The 15,887-nt window shown below is 44.2% G+C and overlaps 3 protein-coding genes across 6 annotated transcripts in view; 2 read left to right on the plus strand and 1 right to left on the minus strand.

Annotated features, from left to right (window-relative positions):
* LOC128795807 (kelch-like protein 3) overlaps positions 1-1,422 on the minus strand; it is a 62,413-nt gene extending 60,991 nt beyond the window's left edge. Inside the window, exon 1 of one of the 3 annotated variants that reach the window (XM_053956868.1) lies at positions 64-1,421. In XM_053956868.1, coding sequence (XP_053812843.1) covers positions 64-833 — 770 coding nt within the window. In that variant the 5' untranslated portion in view covers positions 834-1,421. Of the gene's footprint in view, positions 1-63 lie in introns of all 3 variants that reach the window. The other 2 variants (XM_053956867.1, XM_053956869.1) reach the window with 2 other exon arrangements.
* On the plus strand, positions 832-3,120 carry LOC128795856 (uncharacterized). Its single transcript, XM_053956932.1, has 3 exons — positions 832-1,075; positions 1,518-1,869; positions 2,767-3,120. The coding sequence occupies exons 1-3, from the start codon at positions 832-834 to the stop codon at positions 3,044-3,046; spliced, it is 876 nt and encodes a 291-aa protein (XP_053812907.1). The 3' UTR covers positions 3,047-3,120.
* A 4,510-nt stretch (positions 3,121-7,630) lies between these two features.
* LOC128795811 (neuropeptide Y receptor type 6-like) lies at positions 7,631-15,383 on the plus strand. Of its 2 annotated transcripts, none has more exons than XM_053956876.1 (4): positions 7,631-7,712; positions 10,953-11,031; positions 13,162-13,238; positions 14,247-15,383. In XM_053956876.1, exon 4 carries the CDS (start codon positions 14,265-14,267, stop codon positions 15,381-15,383), a length of 1,119 nt encoding a protein of 372 aa, XP_053812851.1. In that variant the 5' UTR covers positions 7,631-7,712; positions 10,953-11,031; positions 13,162-13,238; positions 14,247-14,264. The 2 variants fall into 2 exon arrangements, with proteins under 2 accessions (XP_053812851.1, XP_053812852.1); XM_053956877.1 differs by lacking the exon at positions 7,631-7,712 and adding an exon at positions 8,062-8,125 and having other exon boundaries at positions 10,884-11,031.
* The last annotated feature ends 504 nt before the right edge of the window (positions 15,384-15,887 follow it).

Genomic DNA, 15,887 nt, shown 5'->3' on the forward strand with positions numbered 1-15,887 from the left:
CCGCCGCTCTTCATGGGGCCGTAGGAGGACTGGTGCTGGCTGTAGCTGCCGAACCCGCCGTACCCGTTGCCGTAGTCTCCGCCTCCCCCTCCGCCGCCGCCTCCGTAAGAACCGCTGCCATAGGAGCCGTACCCGCCGCCTCCTCCCCCGCCGTAGCCGCCGTAGCTGTTGTAGCCGCCGCCTCCTTTGGAAAGCCCGTTGTGATCCCGGTTGCCGGAGCCGCCGCCGCCCCGACCCCTTCCTCCTCTGCCTCCCCGGGAGGGCCTGGAAGAGCCGCCGCCTCCCCCGCCCGCCTGGATGTCCTCCTTGGGCACGGCCTTCTTGACCTCCACTCGGTGGCCCTGGATCGGGTGGAACTTGACCACGGCCGCCTTATCGGCGGCGTCGTGGTTCTGGAAGTAGACGAAACCGAAGCCGCGCTTTTTCCCGCTCTGCTTGTCGGCGATGATCTCGGCCTTCTCCACGGGGCCGAACTGGCTGAAGTGCTGCACCAGGTCCCCTTCGCCCACGTCCCCTTTGAGGCCGCCCACGAAGAGCTTCTTCACCTTCGCGTGAGCGCCGGGCTTGGCCGAGTCCTCCCGGGACACGGCCCGCTTCAGCTCCACCGCGTTCCCGTCCACCGCGTGGGGGGACGCGGCCATGGCGGCGTCCGCCTCCTCCACCGCCGAGTAGGTGACGAAGCCGAAGCATCGGGAGCGCTTGGTCTGCGGGTTGAGCACGACCACGCAGTCGGTGAGGGTGCCGTAGGCCGCGAAGTGCTCCCGCAGCCCGGCCTCCGTGGTCTGCACGTTCAGCCCGCCGATGAACAGCTTGCACAGCTGCGAGTTCTCCATGCCGCCTCCGGTGCCGCGCCTGGGCCTGGCGCCGAGACTCCTCCTCCTGTTCGGGGGCAGCTCCGGAGGTTTTTTCCCCCCCTGCTCCGTCTTGCCGCTTCTTCCCTCTGCGAGCAACGGGACCTCACGGCTGCGGCGGCCGCCGGCGGTAGCTCCCTCGGCGCGGCCCGGCGCCTCCGCTCCGCCTCACCTGACCGGCAGCACAGTCGGGGCGTCCCCAGTGCCGCCGCTCCCCCGGAAAGGCGGGCGGGGGTGGGCGCGAACACAGGCGCGCACAAAATGGCGGCAGCAGCTTCTCGGGAGCGCGGCCGGCGACTGGTGCCCACACAAAGGGGCCGCCGGGAGCCCCGCCCCCCGGGCCTTCCTCCCCCGCCGGCGCAGCCAATGAGAACGACGCGCCGGCGGCGCCCGCCACTCCCGTGTAAGGGGCGTGGCTTAAGCCGCGATGGACGTGTATAGCAACCAATGAAAGGGCGCGACCTCCGCAAAAGTCCCGGAGTTCGCCGACCACGGACGCGGCGGGCAGCCAATAGGGGCGCGGGACGTGTTCCGCGCGCGCCGGGCGGAGGGGCGTGGCACGCTGCGTCAATGCTCCGGGCCCGCGGCCGGCAGCCAATGGGACGCCGCGTCCGGCCCGGCGCGCGCTCCCTCCCCGTTGACCCCGCCCCTCGGGGGGCGGGGCAGCGCGCGCGGGGCGGGGCGCGCGGGAGCGTTTGAACGGCGGGGACCGTTGGGCGCCCCCCGCGCGCGCCCCCCGCGGCGGAGCCGCGCTCCCGCGCGAGCGGCTCGCGGCCGCCCCTCAGAGCGCGGCGGGAGCCCCAGCGCAGCACGGGATCGCCTCCGGACGGGTCTGGGACACCCGCAGTGAGGCGGACCCCGCGTCCCGTCTGTCCCAGGACTCGTCACTGCGCCCTAAAGAAGCTCTTCCTCGCGTTCATTTAAAACTTGCTGTGAATCTGTGGCTGCCGTTGCCTCGTGTTGCCGTGGTCGGCACCGTGAAGCGGAGCCTGGCCAGCCTCTTGGCAGCGCCCCGTGGGTACGGACGCTGCCGGCGCCCGTCGGGCTCGGCCCCGGCCGGGCTCCGGCTCCGGCCCTGTGCTCGCACCTCACCCCTGGCCTCCCCCAGCCCGCTCCGCGCTGCCCTCCTCGGGGCTTTAACCTCCGCTCCGCCCTGCTTCTGTCTGCTCCCCGTCAGCGGCGGCTCTTCCCTCGTTCGTGCCCGCCTTCCCCTTGGGAAGCCGCTCCCAGGGAACAGGGGCAGGATGAGAGGAGCAGCCTCAAGGTGTGCCAGAGAAGGTTTAGATTGGATATCAGGGAAGAATTCTTCACCGAAAGCACTGTCCAGCCCTGGCACAAGCTGCCCAGGGCAGCGGTGGAGTCGCATCTCTGGAGGGATTTAAAAGACAGCGCACATGTAGCACTTGGGGTCACAGTTCAGTGGTGGCTTTGGCAGTGCCGCAGGAAGGGTTCGATTCCATGATCTTGAAGGGGTTTTCCAACTTACACATTTCTGTGATTCCTTCTCACTCACTGTTCCTGCTACTGTTTCCTCCCCTGCTTTCCCTTTCCAACCCTATCACAGCCTACGCACCCTTAGATCTCTCCTTAGCTCTGAAAAGGAGGTATTTTCTCAGATAAATGATTTGAGCTGTTCAAGAGTGTGCAAGCCCTGTGGAATGATGAATAGTGAGATAATTTTCCTTCTTTTTCTCTTACTTTTATAATACATTAAACATTGCTGTCATGAAGACTGCAGTATTACTTTCAACTTAAGTGAATTTTTCATTAGAAAGATTTTTTTTTTTGGTCTTACAGCCACTGGGGTTTATGTTAAAGCAGGAGGAGCTAAGAATGGCTGCTGTGCTGCATTAGGCATTGTCAGGATGTAGTTCCACAGTTTCCTGAATTGATCCTTTCTTTTCCCATGTGCCAGCCTTGATGCTTCTGCAAACACACAGCATCCCCATAAGAGAACTGAGACAGCCATAAACGGTTTTATCATGACAAAGGAACTGGTTTTCAGCTGCCTCAGCTTTCTGAAATATTTTTTGCGTGACCTGCTGGTGCTGGCAGGAGGGAGGAGGCAGAACTGCAGCATCCCCCTGATGGAGATCAATTGGAAATGCTCCCTTGGAGACACAGACACAAGAAGAACATTGACTGTGCTGGAAGGTTGGTTAACCACAGCCCCAGAGGAAATCCAGAGAGGCTGAACATGCTTTTGTCTCACAGGCTATCATTAACCTGTAGCATTGATAATTGCAATACAGTAATCTGATTTTACTCAGATTGGATTTTTTTTATGCTATAGCCAAGTCTATATTAAGAGTAAATGACTATTAAATGACTATGTTTGACAATCACAAGGAAAGTTGTCAAGGGTTTAGATCCATTTATCTTAACACATGAACCGACACCATCATTTTATCTAGTTTAAGAAAAGAGAATATCCCATAATGCCACTGAAATATCTCTGGTTTTAAAATAAACAACATATCCTACTGTATTAAATAAAAATCTTCCCAGAGTCTGTCTGCCAGCTGCACATAAATCATAGGAAATACAAAACTATTTTGCCTACTAGTTATTGTAAGAGCTGTATGGCCCTTCACAAGATAAATTAGTATGTGTCACGTGGAAAATAATCCATGAGAGTTTTATAGACCTATAGTAATTTAGAGCAAATAGGATGAAAAATTAAGAGGAGCTAATTATGGCCTCAACAGATAACAAAGAAATCAAAGCTTGTTTGCAGCACACTTTCTCTCCCTGAAAGCAAGACAGACAAGTAAGCCAAGGAACAGATCAAAGAAAAAAGTCACAGCTTGCATCACGAGGAGATGAGGGTCTTTAAGATGTGAGTAAATCAGTAGGAAAAATCAGCCATTGACTCAATTCAGGTGTAGCCCAAATTCTTCCTCTTCATTTACACTTCTAACTGGTTGATTAATGAAAGGAAAACGCCTTTAAGACACACATACCCATGTCTTGCAGGTGGAAATGTCTCCTCTGAAAATGCACAAAGGCCAATCTGCACTTGGCCCGGTGTCCCCGCCTTTCCCAGCTGCCGGAGTGAGCTCGTGTTGTTCATTCACACCTTCGCCCAAACCTGCTCCGAGTTCAGTCCCTGCCCTGGCAGGGCTGAGAGCCTCACACATCCCTGTGCCCGGACACATCCCAGGCTCTGGCATGCAGGCTTCCCAGCCAGCTGAACATCAGCTTCTCCTGCACACATCCCTGTGCCCGGACACATCCCAGGCTCTGGCATGCAGGCTTCCCAGCCAGCTGAACATCAGCTTCTCCTGCACACATCCCTGTGCCCCGACACATCCCAGGCTCTGGCATGCAGGCTTCCCAGCCAGCTGAACATCAGCTTCTCCTGCAGACCCCACAGACCTTCATTCCTCCCAGGTCATCCGAGCTGCCTCGGAGGCTCCAGCCGGACCTGTTGGATTCACGCCTGCTGAGGCACCCAGTCACCTGAGCTGTGCAGCAAATCACTTGGCACACACATTCCCAGGAACTAGGTGCCTTTCTGTGCTCCTGAAATGTGCTTTTCCTTCAAGCTATGTGAGCCAACGAGACACAGGTGCTGCCACTGTGTGAGTGCAGAACCAAAGATGAGTCTCACTGTGTGTGAGATGTAAACCAGAAACACTCCGGCTGCCACAGCAGCTTCCCCACAGAATTTTTAAACTGCTTTTTCATGTAAACTAGGAAATGCATAATACCATCCTATGGATATAAAAATTCTTAGGAAAGTGTCATGCAAAAGAAATACATGCTTTTCACTTTCTGACAAAGCAGTTGCAGCATGACATTTTTTCAGCTCTGATAGCAACCTATAGAATAAAAAAAAAATCAGCAGCTGAAGTTTCTAAAGTTAGGTGCTTTTTCAGATAAAAGCTCCACCTGTATCATTACCTAAAGGAGATGTGTTTCTCAAACGAGAAGCATTAGCTAAATAATGTCAATTAAATCAAATGTCTTCATGGGACATTTTAATTAGTGCGTTAGGAAGAAGGAAAACAAATCATGTTCATGCATACACCTTTCTAGTTATCCAGAAGAAATCATTCTACCCAGAGTCCACAGGAGGGCATTGCTGCTTAAGAGATTGAAAACCAGAGACATCTGAGCAGTCCCTTTCCAACACGACTTCCTGTGTTACCATATATTCTTAGTAAAAGCTGATGCAAAATAAACTATTAAGGAATTCTTTACATTAATTTTTGTCATTCAAGAAACATAACTTTGTCATGCTATTTCATGGGTCCAAACTGCCAAGATGGAAAATGAATAATTAAGTTTTGGAAAAGAGCATGAAGGGCAATAGAAAAACATCGTGAAGTCAGAAGTAGTTCGTAAGTTATAAATATTTTATCTAAACCCTCATATAAACACAAAGTCATATCTTTTTAACTAGTTTCAACATCTTTAGTTACATCTCTGGCTTCCACTCTTGGCAGGCATTGATTATTTTTTTAAGCAATTTATGTATATCACTTGAATTTTTAATGAGTTTAAATGTTTGGTTTTTTTTTTTTTAATATAGTACAATGCTCTAGGCTTAGATTTAGTTTGACCTTTCAGCAGACAGAAAGCATTTTGAAGCTTCATGCAGACTGTTTGCTGAATTAGTTCTGCATTCACATTGAACACTGTAATAATACCACCTTAGCTACACGCACGTTTCACCCAGATTTTTCTAACTGTGCACAGGTGGGAGCAGTTGGGAATACAAGGGATTCAACCATAATTTCCCACGTCACTCTGAGATACACACAGAAGCAAAGATTTTTATTTTCATCATTTCAATGAGGTATTATTAGACTTTTGGAAGGCTCGCCCCTACCCAAATCAACACCTCAGGCAGAGTGCAATTGTGTGGTTCATAGGGAGCATTTTGTGTAGAAATACAGCAGCACCACGAGCATTCCCAGCCTGGCACCTCGCTTTAGTTACAGGTGCAAAAACTTCTGAAAGATGTACAGCTGTCCTTGAGAGAGCTCCTGCCTTTTTGGCCAAAGTTTCTCTTTCACTCTGTTCTGCTGTTTGCACTTTCATCTGCATAAACATCAAACCTGTGATCTTACTTTGGAGACTTTCATGAATTAGTACTGATCAGGAGAGGATTTTTGTTGAAAAGATTAAAAAATACTGAGAGGCAACTCGATGGACTTTTACCTCCCAAAGTCTGAACATGACACTCCTCAGGATAAAAATCTCTACCTTTTGTAAATTCAGATGGGGAATAAAACACTACCCCTCTCTTGTATTTGCTTAATGCAAAAAAAGATAACCTACAGATAAAAAGGTAACAGAATAACCCACAGGTACTATTTCTTCAGTAAGTAGTATCAAAGTTTATCTGTTAAACAAAATCTTCCCTGAGCCCTTTCTAAGGGGAGTTTGCTGAAGAAAGAAACACACCTTTGTGAAGGTTGAAGTGGAAAGTCATCAGAGAATTGAATTTGCATCCTTTTCTTTGGATTTAAGTTACCATTTTTTCCTTAAACCCTGCCCTCCCGCCTCTTCCCTCTGAAGTTCAATTTCTCTTTTCCTCTTTCATCTTTTCACTCTTCTTTAATAATTCATTATTTCTTTCCTTCTGTTTCCTAAAATTGTATATAAAAGCTGGCCATAATTTGAAGCAGCAAAATATGGTCTCAAAAGTCAAGATTCTTGTGCAGGATCAAAGACTGTAGTGATGCTGTGACAGATGTGAGAGGGGAGAATTTTCACTGTATCTTAGTCTGAGACAGACAGAAACCTAAGTTTTGCCAAAGAAAGACCTGGAGCCAGCAACAATCTCAGCCACACTCTGATCTTTTTCACCTGCAAATTTTTCATTATGTATTTTCCAATTAAATTAAAATCTACTTGCTTTTATTTTTTTTCCCCTTAGCTATTCCTGGACTCCAACTCTTTCTCATACCACAGAACCTCTGTGGGGTGGATTTGTGGTGCTTTTGCATGACTGATGTTAAACTTTGTTTGAACACAGCAGGAAGAGCTGAGCTGTGAAGCTCAGTAAGTACCTGCCTGAAATTAGCTGAAAGATATCCATGCTACTCAAGAAATTTTAAATGAGCTAGTGTAAGTGTTCTAGACAGGAAATAGCAATCAAGAAATCCTGGGTTTAATCCAGAAAATCAAAATGCTTGTTACCGTTTGAAACATGCTGGAAAATTGAAACGGACTGAGATTAATGGGAAAAAACTTTTGATCATTTAAGTATTGCTTAATTAACAATTAGGACCCTGAAAGATGTCATGCCATTAGAACAGCAGGGTTTGGTGCTCACAATGTTTTTATGAAAAGACTCTAGAATGGGAAAAAACAAACCAGAGATACAAATTGACATATTCCCCCCAAATCTGTGAGCTATTGAAATAATTCTTTTGAGTTGAGAGACAACCTTTGGTAAAAGTGAGTTGGAGAAGTTCTAGGAAGCTATAAAGAATTGAATCAGGGTTTGGAAAATGGAATCTATTATAAAATATGAATTTATGCAGTCACACTCCTATTACAATTACTCACATATCTTATCTCTTTCTCAGTGAGAAAAGTAACTAGGCTGACCCAAAAAATTAAGATGCTAACCTTCCAGCCAGGGAGTGTATTCATCTTCATCTCAGCTCTATGCCAACTGAATAAGGTCCAGAAATTAGCCAACAGTTCATGGCATGACACAATTTTGAAAATTAATATGTTATTATAAGTAACTAATTTATAGTTATATCAGATTTTTAAACAGTTGACTTTTCATTCTAGGCATGAGCTAATTGAGAATCAAAATTGAGATCAGGCATCAAGGATATTGCAAAGGTGTCCTTTAGAGCTACGCAGTATAATGGAGTGAAACTTAAACTCCAGGTAGTGAATATTAATTATTTTTGTGACAATTTTTTCCAATTAGAAAAAACCTCTGAGTCATGGAGCAGGGCTTCAACGTACACATGTACATCCATGGAGAAAAAGTCCCAGTGCATACTTAGCTGTTATGAGCTCACATTATGAGCTATTTACTGAGAATCCCTTACCTGGAGTGTTGATCTCTCCACAGAACAGGAAAACATGAGGGGGGTGTGTTTTTCCACCATCACAGCATATTATCTTACTTTCATGGCATTAACCAGCACATCCAACACTAACATGAGATTTCCAATTATTCTTGTTTAATTTTCTATGCCTCTTTGAAGTGCTACGAAGAACAATATTTATTAGGAAGCAATAATCCAGGAGAGAGATTTGCAGGTGTTGATTGACAAGAAGTTCAACATGAGCCGGTAAATTGCGTTTGAAAAATCTGACCTTGTCCTGGGCTGCATCACGAGCAGCGTGACCAGCAGGATGATGGAGGTGGTTCTCCCTCCTTCCTGCACTCTTGTGAGACCCCACCTGCAGTGCTGCATCCAGCTCTGGGGCTCCCACTGAGAAGGATGTGGATCTGCTGGAGCAAGCCCAGATGAGGCCATCAGGGTGCTACGAGGGCTGAAGCAGCTCTGCTCTAGAGCCAGGCTGAGGGAGCTGAGAGTACTCAGCCTGACAAGGGAACTCTCCAGGGAGACCTTAGAGTCCTTCCAATGCCTAAAGGGGCTCCAAGAGAGCTGGAGAGGGACTTTGGACAAGGGCCTGGAATGACAGGACAAGAGTGAGTGGCTTTGTAGTGACAGAGGGCAGAGTCAGGTGGGATTTGGGAAGAAATTCTTGACTGTGGGGGTGGTGAGTCATTGGAAGAAATCACCCAGAGAAGCTGTGGCTGTCCCATCCTTGGAAGCGTTCTGGAAGTGACACTGGAAGTGTCCTGGAAGTGACTAAGGCCAGGTTGGATGGATCTTGGAACAGCCGTATCTAGTGGGAGGTGTCCCTGCCCATTGAAACTGGATGATCTTTAAGGTCCCTTCCAACCAAACCAGTCTGTGATTCCATGACCCTTCAGAGATGTTACAAGTCTCTGAACCAGCCCTTGGCCAATCTGCTGTTAAAGAATTCCTTCACATGGGGAGCTGAGAAATTGAACATGTACATCTCTACTAAATCTTATTTCTGAAGAATGAGGCTGCAAAAGGCAGAAACAAGGGCTACTGCACAGGTACATAGGAGAAACAACTAAGCAAAATCAAAAATTTAGAATGATCAACCACCAGCAAAGATTCCTGCTGTCCAAGGAATCATGTAAATGCCAGAGCAAAAGGTGAACTTAAAAGAGTTAAATGTTATCTTTCACCAAGAGGTTGTTGCCAATGCTACACAAGTTATTACAAACTTTAAAAATCTATTATGGCACTTCACCTATCACTTAATACTGAGCAATTTAGAAATGACAAGAGCATTGATAAAAAGTAAATACAATTCTGCTATCCATTAACCTTTTTTTTGCAAACAGACACTCCAGCATTTGGCTGAAAAAATACATTGTGATCCCTCCTCCAGAGCCATGGGTCCCACTTAGCATACATACCTTTGACATCAGGATTAAACACACAGAAGCAGCTACACCAACAAGCCTCTGATGCTGGATGTGATCCAATTCACAGCAGGTTACAACACAATAAAATCCACATGAGGCAGCAGGCTGATGCAACTGTAAAACCAATGGATCATATGTTAAAGACTCCGCTTTTTCCACAAATGAAGGACAGAATTATATTAGAAACAGAGGCATGTGTAAATAAGCAAAATGACCTTTGAAATTAAGAAATAGAACATCTTTTCATTTTATTGACTTATTTGCTTCATAAGTAGATATGCATTTTTATGGCCTGTTCTGATGCTTATCTATCACATTGCATGTTCATGTCCTGATTAACTTCTTGGGGTTACACTACAACCAGAAACAGAATTTCTAAGGTACTTTGGCAAAGCTTTGTTTTTATAGTAATATTGACATAATCAAACTCAGCAAGCTCTAGACATGCTTTAGAAAAATATATTCCCATTGCTTGATTGCAGCATTTTTGGTTAAAATATCGGAATTCCCAAACCACACCTAGAATAAAAAGCACTGGGTTAGACTAAAGAGAAGGAAGTTTTATGGGGAGATGTTAAGGCAGTTTTCCTAGCAGTCAATTAGGCACTTGAATACCTAATCCAAGATCACCACAGATGGTTAAAAAACAGTCTGGACAAACATCATGAATAGACTCAAATACATGAAAAGCAGAATGTTTTTCTGGCTGGTCACAAAGGCTCCCTCCACCCTGCACCTATTTTATTTGTATACTATAGCATGACAACCAACTATATTTTTAGATAATTAGTTCTGAAATGCACTTCAGTACAGCATCAGTATTGATCATCCCAAAAATCCTACTGCTTTTTGATAGCCATTCTCTTAAAAAAAAAACAGACTGAGATACTGGAAGTGGACCCAGGTAAAAATGCAAGAGTTTATATAGCAACTTACCAGATTGCAGGTCCTAGGCAAAGCAGTTCTTTTCTCACTCCATAAATGTTCATTCTAAATATTTAGCAAGCTGAATGCTTGTTTTATAAACATGTGTCTACAAAATGTAGGGAGTCTTACTGAAAAAACACTAAGAAAAAAAAAAAACCCTCTTTTCACTATGTGCTAGTGCAGTGTGCCATGCCTTGCTTTCAGGAATTGTCTTTATCTGAGGAGTATAAGCTAAAATATCGATTTATAATGAAAATCTGATTATCTTAATTGCAATAAAGCAAATGATACACTTAATAGGATGTGCATGCTCTTTCCAAGCAGCTTATTGTATTGCTGTATCAATTAAGAAAGCAATATGCCATCTGCAGATGTTTGTGTATGAAATCCTGCAGAGGGAAAACATTTGAACTACAAAACAGATTAAATAATCAAAAATGAAATTGCATGATAAGGTGTTTCACGGGGTGGAGGGAAGCAGCACAGTGGAGGAAAATCCATCCCCATGACTACTGGTCCTTCCTCCTCCCTGCTCACGGCTGTTCATCTCCTCTTGGATTCCAGAGCTTGTTTTATTCCTCAGCAGCCTTCCTACAGCCTGGCAGATTCAGTACTGCTGGAAAGTGGGGATCTGTGCTTTGTTACAGGCAGAGAAGAAAGGAGAGTTTAAGTATCGCTTTAGGAGACATGGCTTTGCTCTGGATTCTTTTATACAGAAAGAAGACGTGTTTGCTGGCTCAGAGGGAAAAGAAAAATTGTTAAAGCAGTGTGGATATGACTTGAATTTTTCATCAGGTAAGAAGTCAGAAAATCAATAAAACTATGACAAAAGTTACTGAAATATCTTTTAAAGCATTATTTTATTCTCTATAACCTATATTTAAAATTGAATGTAAATTTTCCTCCACATTTTAGCTGTGCAGTACTTAGGAACTTAATAAACAATGTTTGTAATTGAAACATTTACTGGTCACCTTGAAAGGATGGGACTGTTCATCTTTAGCATAGGTAAGAAAATACTTAGGAAAGAAAACCTTTCTAAAACTCATTTTATTTTAGACCTTTCTTTTGCTTATGAACGTTTCAGTAATGATTCTGCAGACACATGAATGTAACAAGACTAGGGGGTTTATAATATCTTACAGTGTTAAACTCTTACTATGATAGAGAATCTTTTCCAAAATGCATGGATTAGGGGTTGAAGTAATTATTTCTTTTTGTTAAACACTTCAATTCTGATATCAGCTGTAGCTATGATCCAAGGATGCTGATTCCAATAACATTTATTTATTAGATTAAAAAATGCCAGTATGTATTACAATATAGTTCAACATGCTGTAGTAAATACTAGAGTAACTTATTTTTTAATGCTAGGAATACTCCAGATGTTCACCAAGACAGGTGAATTTGTTTTATTGCCAAGGAAATGTTTAAATTGCCTTGCAGAATGATGTGTACTGAAGACTGCACTCTTTAACTCCTGGCACAAACCAAAGAGTGAAAAGAAATGACACATTTTCCTGAGAAAAGGACAGTGTAGATGGAGACTGTGCCTAAAACTGATGTAGCAAGTGAACTGATTAGGTCAATACAGGGACTTTTCCCAAACAGAAAATGCCAGAGAAGTCCTACCATCCTAAATTCTTGGGAGAGGACATTCAGAATTTGCTATCAAACTGTGATGTGCATCCATGGAGAAATAAGCAAGCTTAGCAAATAGTGCATAAAATATTACAAACTTGGCTCAGCTTCATGGCCTTTTGAGTCCCCCACAGCTTCTCCTACTCTCATAAAAAGCAGGGAAGAGCACAGTTTGTCTTTGAAGGCATCAGATCTGTACCAGCCAGGCGGACACCACAGGCACTGCAGAGAAAGGTCACCCCTTGGGGAAAAGCAGCCAGGCTTTGGATCCTCACACTTCTGAAGTGGCAGGAAACCTCACTGGGGCAACAAGTGCCACTCTCGTTGGTACATCTAGCGTTCAGTGCCTCTGTCCTTCCAGCACATGCATCCTCGGGGGTGAGAAGCCCGGCCAGGCAGTCAGTGCTGCTCCAGGGAAAGGTGGGTGACAGCCACCAGGAAATAGGTGGCCTGAAGGGGCTGCTGCCCAAGCACATCATGGGCTTCTGCAAGTGGCTGTCAGTCACAGTCCCTGGCCTCTCTCCTGGCCTCAGGAGCAGAAGAGTTTCTGGAGCCTGGTGGGCACACAGTGGAGTACCCAGCTCTTGCTCTACTGAAGTAGGGACACCTTCAAGGGACTGCAAAATCTATCAGAGCCACCAGACTTCCATAGTTTTTGCAGCAGGATTGTAGAGTTTTTCATGTCATTCCCCAATACAGCTTTAACCAAGCCAGGTACATTCTTTAGGGAGACTACAGGGCTTAATGCTAGCCCTGACCACAATTTAGGTCATTTTTGGGACATCAGGGCCACACAGAGTCACATGTATCTACAGCCACTTCCCACTCCAACATGAGTATGCTGATTGAAAAGGGTATTTTAATCAGAATGAGAGTGGCAATAGATGCTCTAAAGGTGAGCATGGTGTTTTTTAGAGATTTTTAAGAATCCTAATTTGAAGCACCCAAACTTATATCAAACGGGAGTGTCAGGATAAAGCAGTCCAGGATATAACTCTGGCTGGAATATTCTTTGAGTGTCTGTGGGAAAACAACTACAGAATTCCAGTTTAACTCTGGATTTAGTGTTTAATTTTTTACAGGCAACCAAACATTTTTTTAAATCCAAATTTTTTTTAAATTTTTAAAATTTAGTGATTAAATAATGGCAATCATTTCTGTGAAAGAGCTGACAAATCTTCTACACATAAGCAGATTTTTTCTAGTAATAATAAAATCCAGCTATCCCTTCTTTTTGTGTATCCTCTAACTTCCCACTGATTCTTCATTCTCCTTTCTCCACAGGCTCTCAACACCATTACTAGGGGTGAAGAATGATCTCCTTCCAGCTAGTTTTCCAGTAATTTCACAGATGAATTAAGGTAAGTTAAAGTTGAGTTTTGAAAGATATATGTGTAGAACATATATCCATTACCCATTTTTAAATTTTAAAATAGCTCTTTTCATACTTAGCTTTTCCTTTCCCAGATTGGAAACAAAATTTCTGGCTAGAAAGCTGGTGAGCCTTTAAATTAACTTTTGCACTCAGTGATAAACTCAAACCCATCAAGATATTATGTTGAACCTAACTCTTCCCATTAATATAAGTTTTAAAACCACAGAACTGTGCTAATATAATATTTTTTTCTTTACTCCTGTTTGAGTTAGAGCTGAAAGAGGAGTTCCTTTCTGTATAACTACAATGTGAGCTTTATTTTGTTTACATTTTTCTCAGGTTAGATTTAGGAAAAAGGACATACTATCTTCAATGCATCAGTAGAACAGGAAACTCCCTTTAGGTATCATTCATAGAGGCTTTGAATGCCACTTGAGCTCAAGCACACATAACTTTGATTAATTCAGGAGGACTGAGTGTATTAACTCACATTGCTTTGTAGTTCTAAAGAAAATCTAAGTGTGATGTCTAAGCTAGCAGAGTGATGGCAGGACCCAATTCTTCTTTTCTGGTAGTACAAAAGCAACAGATTATCCTCATTGGAATCCATTAAACCTTCTTAAATCTTCAGCTGAGACAGATCTTAGAATACTTTATTCTGAAAAGCAAACTTTATCCACAACTGGTAAAAGAGGATTTGTGTGAAAGTGTCTGTACAAGTTTAGTCAGAGCTGCTATCACAGCTGTTTCTTGTGCATCAGTTATAGATCTGTAGCACTGTCTGTGCAGAACCTCAGAAAGGTGACATCAACCTCCTTCCACAGAGATACATAAACCCACTAATAACCATGTGCTTTCCCAGTACTGTAACTAATCATGTTAGATTTACTCAAAACTTTAAGGGCACTGACTAAAATGATAGACACACAGTACTCACTGCTTTGAAAATCTCCATGCGAAGTATATTCTAAATAATACAAGGTTTTGTCCATAGGTTGGAAGATGCTTCAGGATGGATAAAGCTGTTCAGCATCCCAGTGAAATCTTGAATCAAACTGTCTCTAACATTAGCCTTTCTCAGTTCTTGAACTTTGATACATGCCAACTTTCCTCCCTTGCAGAATTCTTGCTTATTACAGCTTACACATTGGTTACACTAGTGGGGCTCGTTGGAAACCTTTGCTTAATTATTATAATAAAGAGACGGAAAGAAGCTCAAAATGTCACCAACATTTTGATTGCCAACCTCTCTTTATCAGATGTCTTGATCTGTATCATGTGCATTCCTGTCACAGTTGCATATACCTTAATGGACCACTGGATATTTGGGGAAGCAATGTGTAAAATAGGCTCTTTCATACAAAGCCTATCTGTCTCAGTCTCCATTTTCTCACTTGTACTCATTGCTGTCGAGAGATATCAGTTAATTGTGAACCCACGTGGCTGGAAGCCTAATATTTCACATGCTTATTGGGGAATTCTTTTTGTCTGGGGGCTTTCCCTCATCATATCCACTCCTTTTTTAGTATTCCACCAAATAACAGACGAACCCTTCAAACATTTATCTTTCTACAGTGATTTCTACAAGAACAAGGTTGCTTGCATCGAAGCATGGCCGTCTCTTACAGAGAGACTGATTTTCACCACTAGCCTCCTGGTTTTCCAGTACTGCTTCCCACTGGGGTTTATTTTTATCTGCTATCTCAGGATTTTTGTATGTCTTCGACGGAGACGAGGTAAAATAGACAGGATGAGAGAGAATGAGAACAGGCTGAGTGCAAACAAAAGGATCAGTATGATGCTGGTATCAATCGTTGTGACCTTTGCAGCTTGCTGGCTGCCTCTCAATATATTCAATGTGGTTTTTGACTGGAACTACGAGGCACTAATGAGCTGTAATCATAACCTGGCATTTACAATCTGCCACCTTGTGGCCATGATCTCAACATGTATCAATCCCATCTTTTATGGATTTCTGAACAGCAACTTCCAGAAGGATTTGGTAGTGTTAGCTCACCACTGCAGATGCTCAGCATCACAAGAGGAATATGAAAATATTGCCCTTTCAAACCTGCAAACGGATGCATCTAAGGGGTCTCTGAAGTTAAATAATCCCCATGTGGATATATAAAATAATCTTACTGCAGTTTCCAAAATTCTGTATTTTGCTGCAGATGGCCTTTTTCTGCAGGCCTTGGTCATGTTACTACCAAGTTTAGAGGAATTCTTTGCCATTTAGTTCAGCAAAACCAGGATTATACTCCCATTGGCATAGTCCTAACAGGTGCTTTATGATAGTATTAATGATGGTAAAACCATTTCCAACAGCCCTAAAGATCAATCATAATAAATTATAAACAGTATTAACATCTTACTTTTTTTCCAATAAAAATGTTTCAATTTCAGCCACTGATGGGGATGTCCTTCCTAAACACCTGGCTTCCCCCAGGTAAACCCTGAACACTGTGGTGTTCCTAACTTCAGCAGCCTTTCACACACTGTTTTCTGGCATTTTTATTTTCCAGCCCTACACCAATACCCTCCCTGATGAATCTGAGTGTAGAGGCAGTTCACACTGTAGGGAAGGCCCTTGAAGTTATCCTAAGACTCCACCACCTTCCTTTCAGCCCCCTCA

The sequence above is a fragment of the Vidua chalybeata genome, chromosome 15 (assembly GCF_026979565.1).
Source record: "Vidua chalybeata isolate OUT-0048 chromosome 15, bVidCha1 merged haplotype, whole genome shotgun sequence".
NCBI classification, from domain to species: domain Eukaryota; kingdom Metazoa; phylum Chordata; class Aves; order Passeriformes; family Viduidae; genus Vidua; species Vidua chalybeata.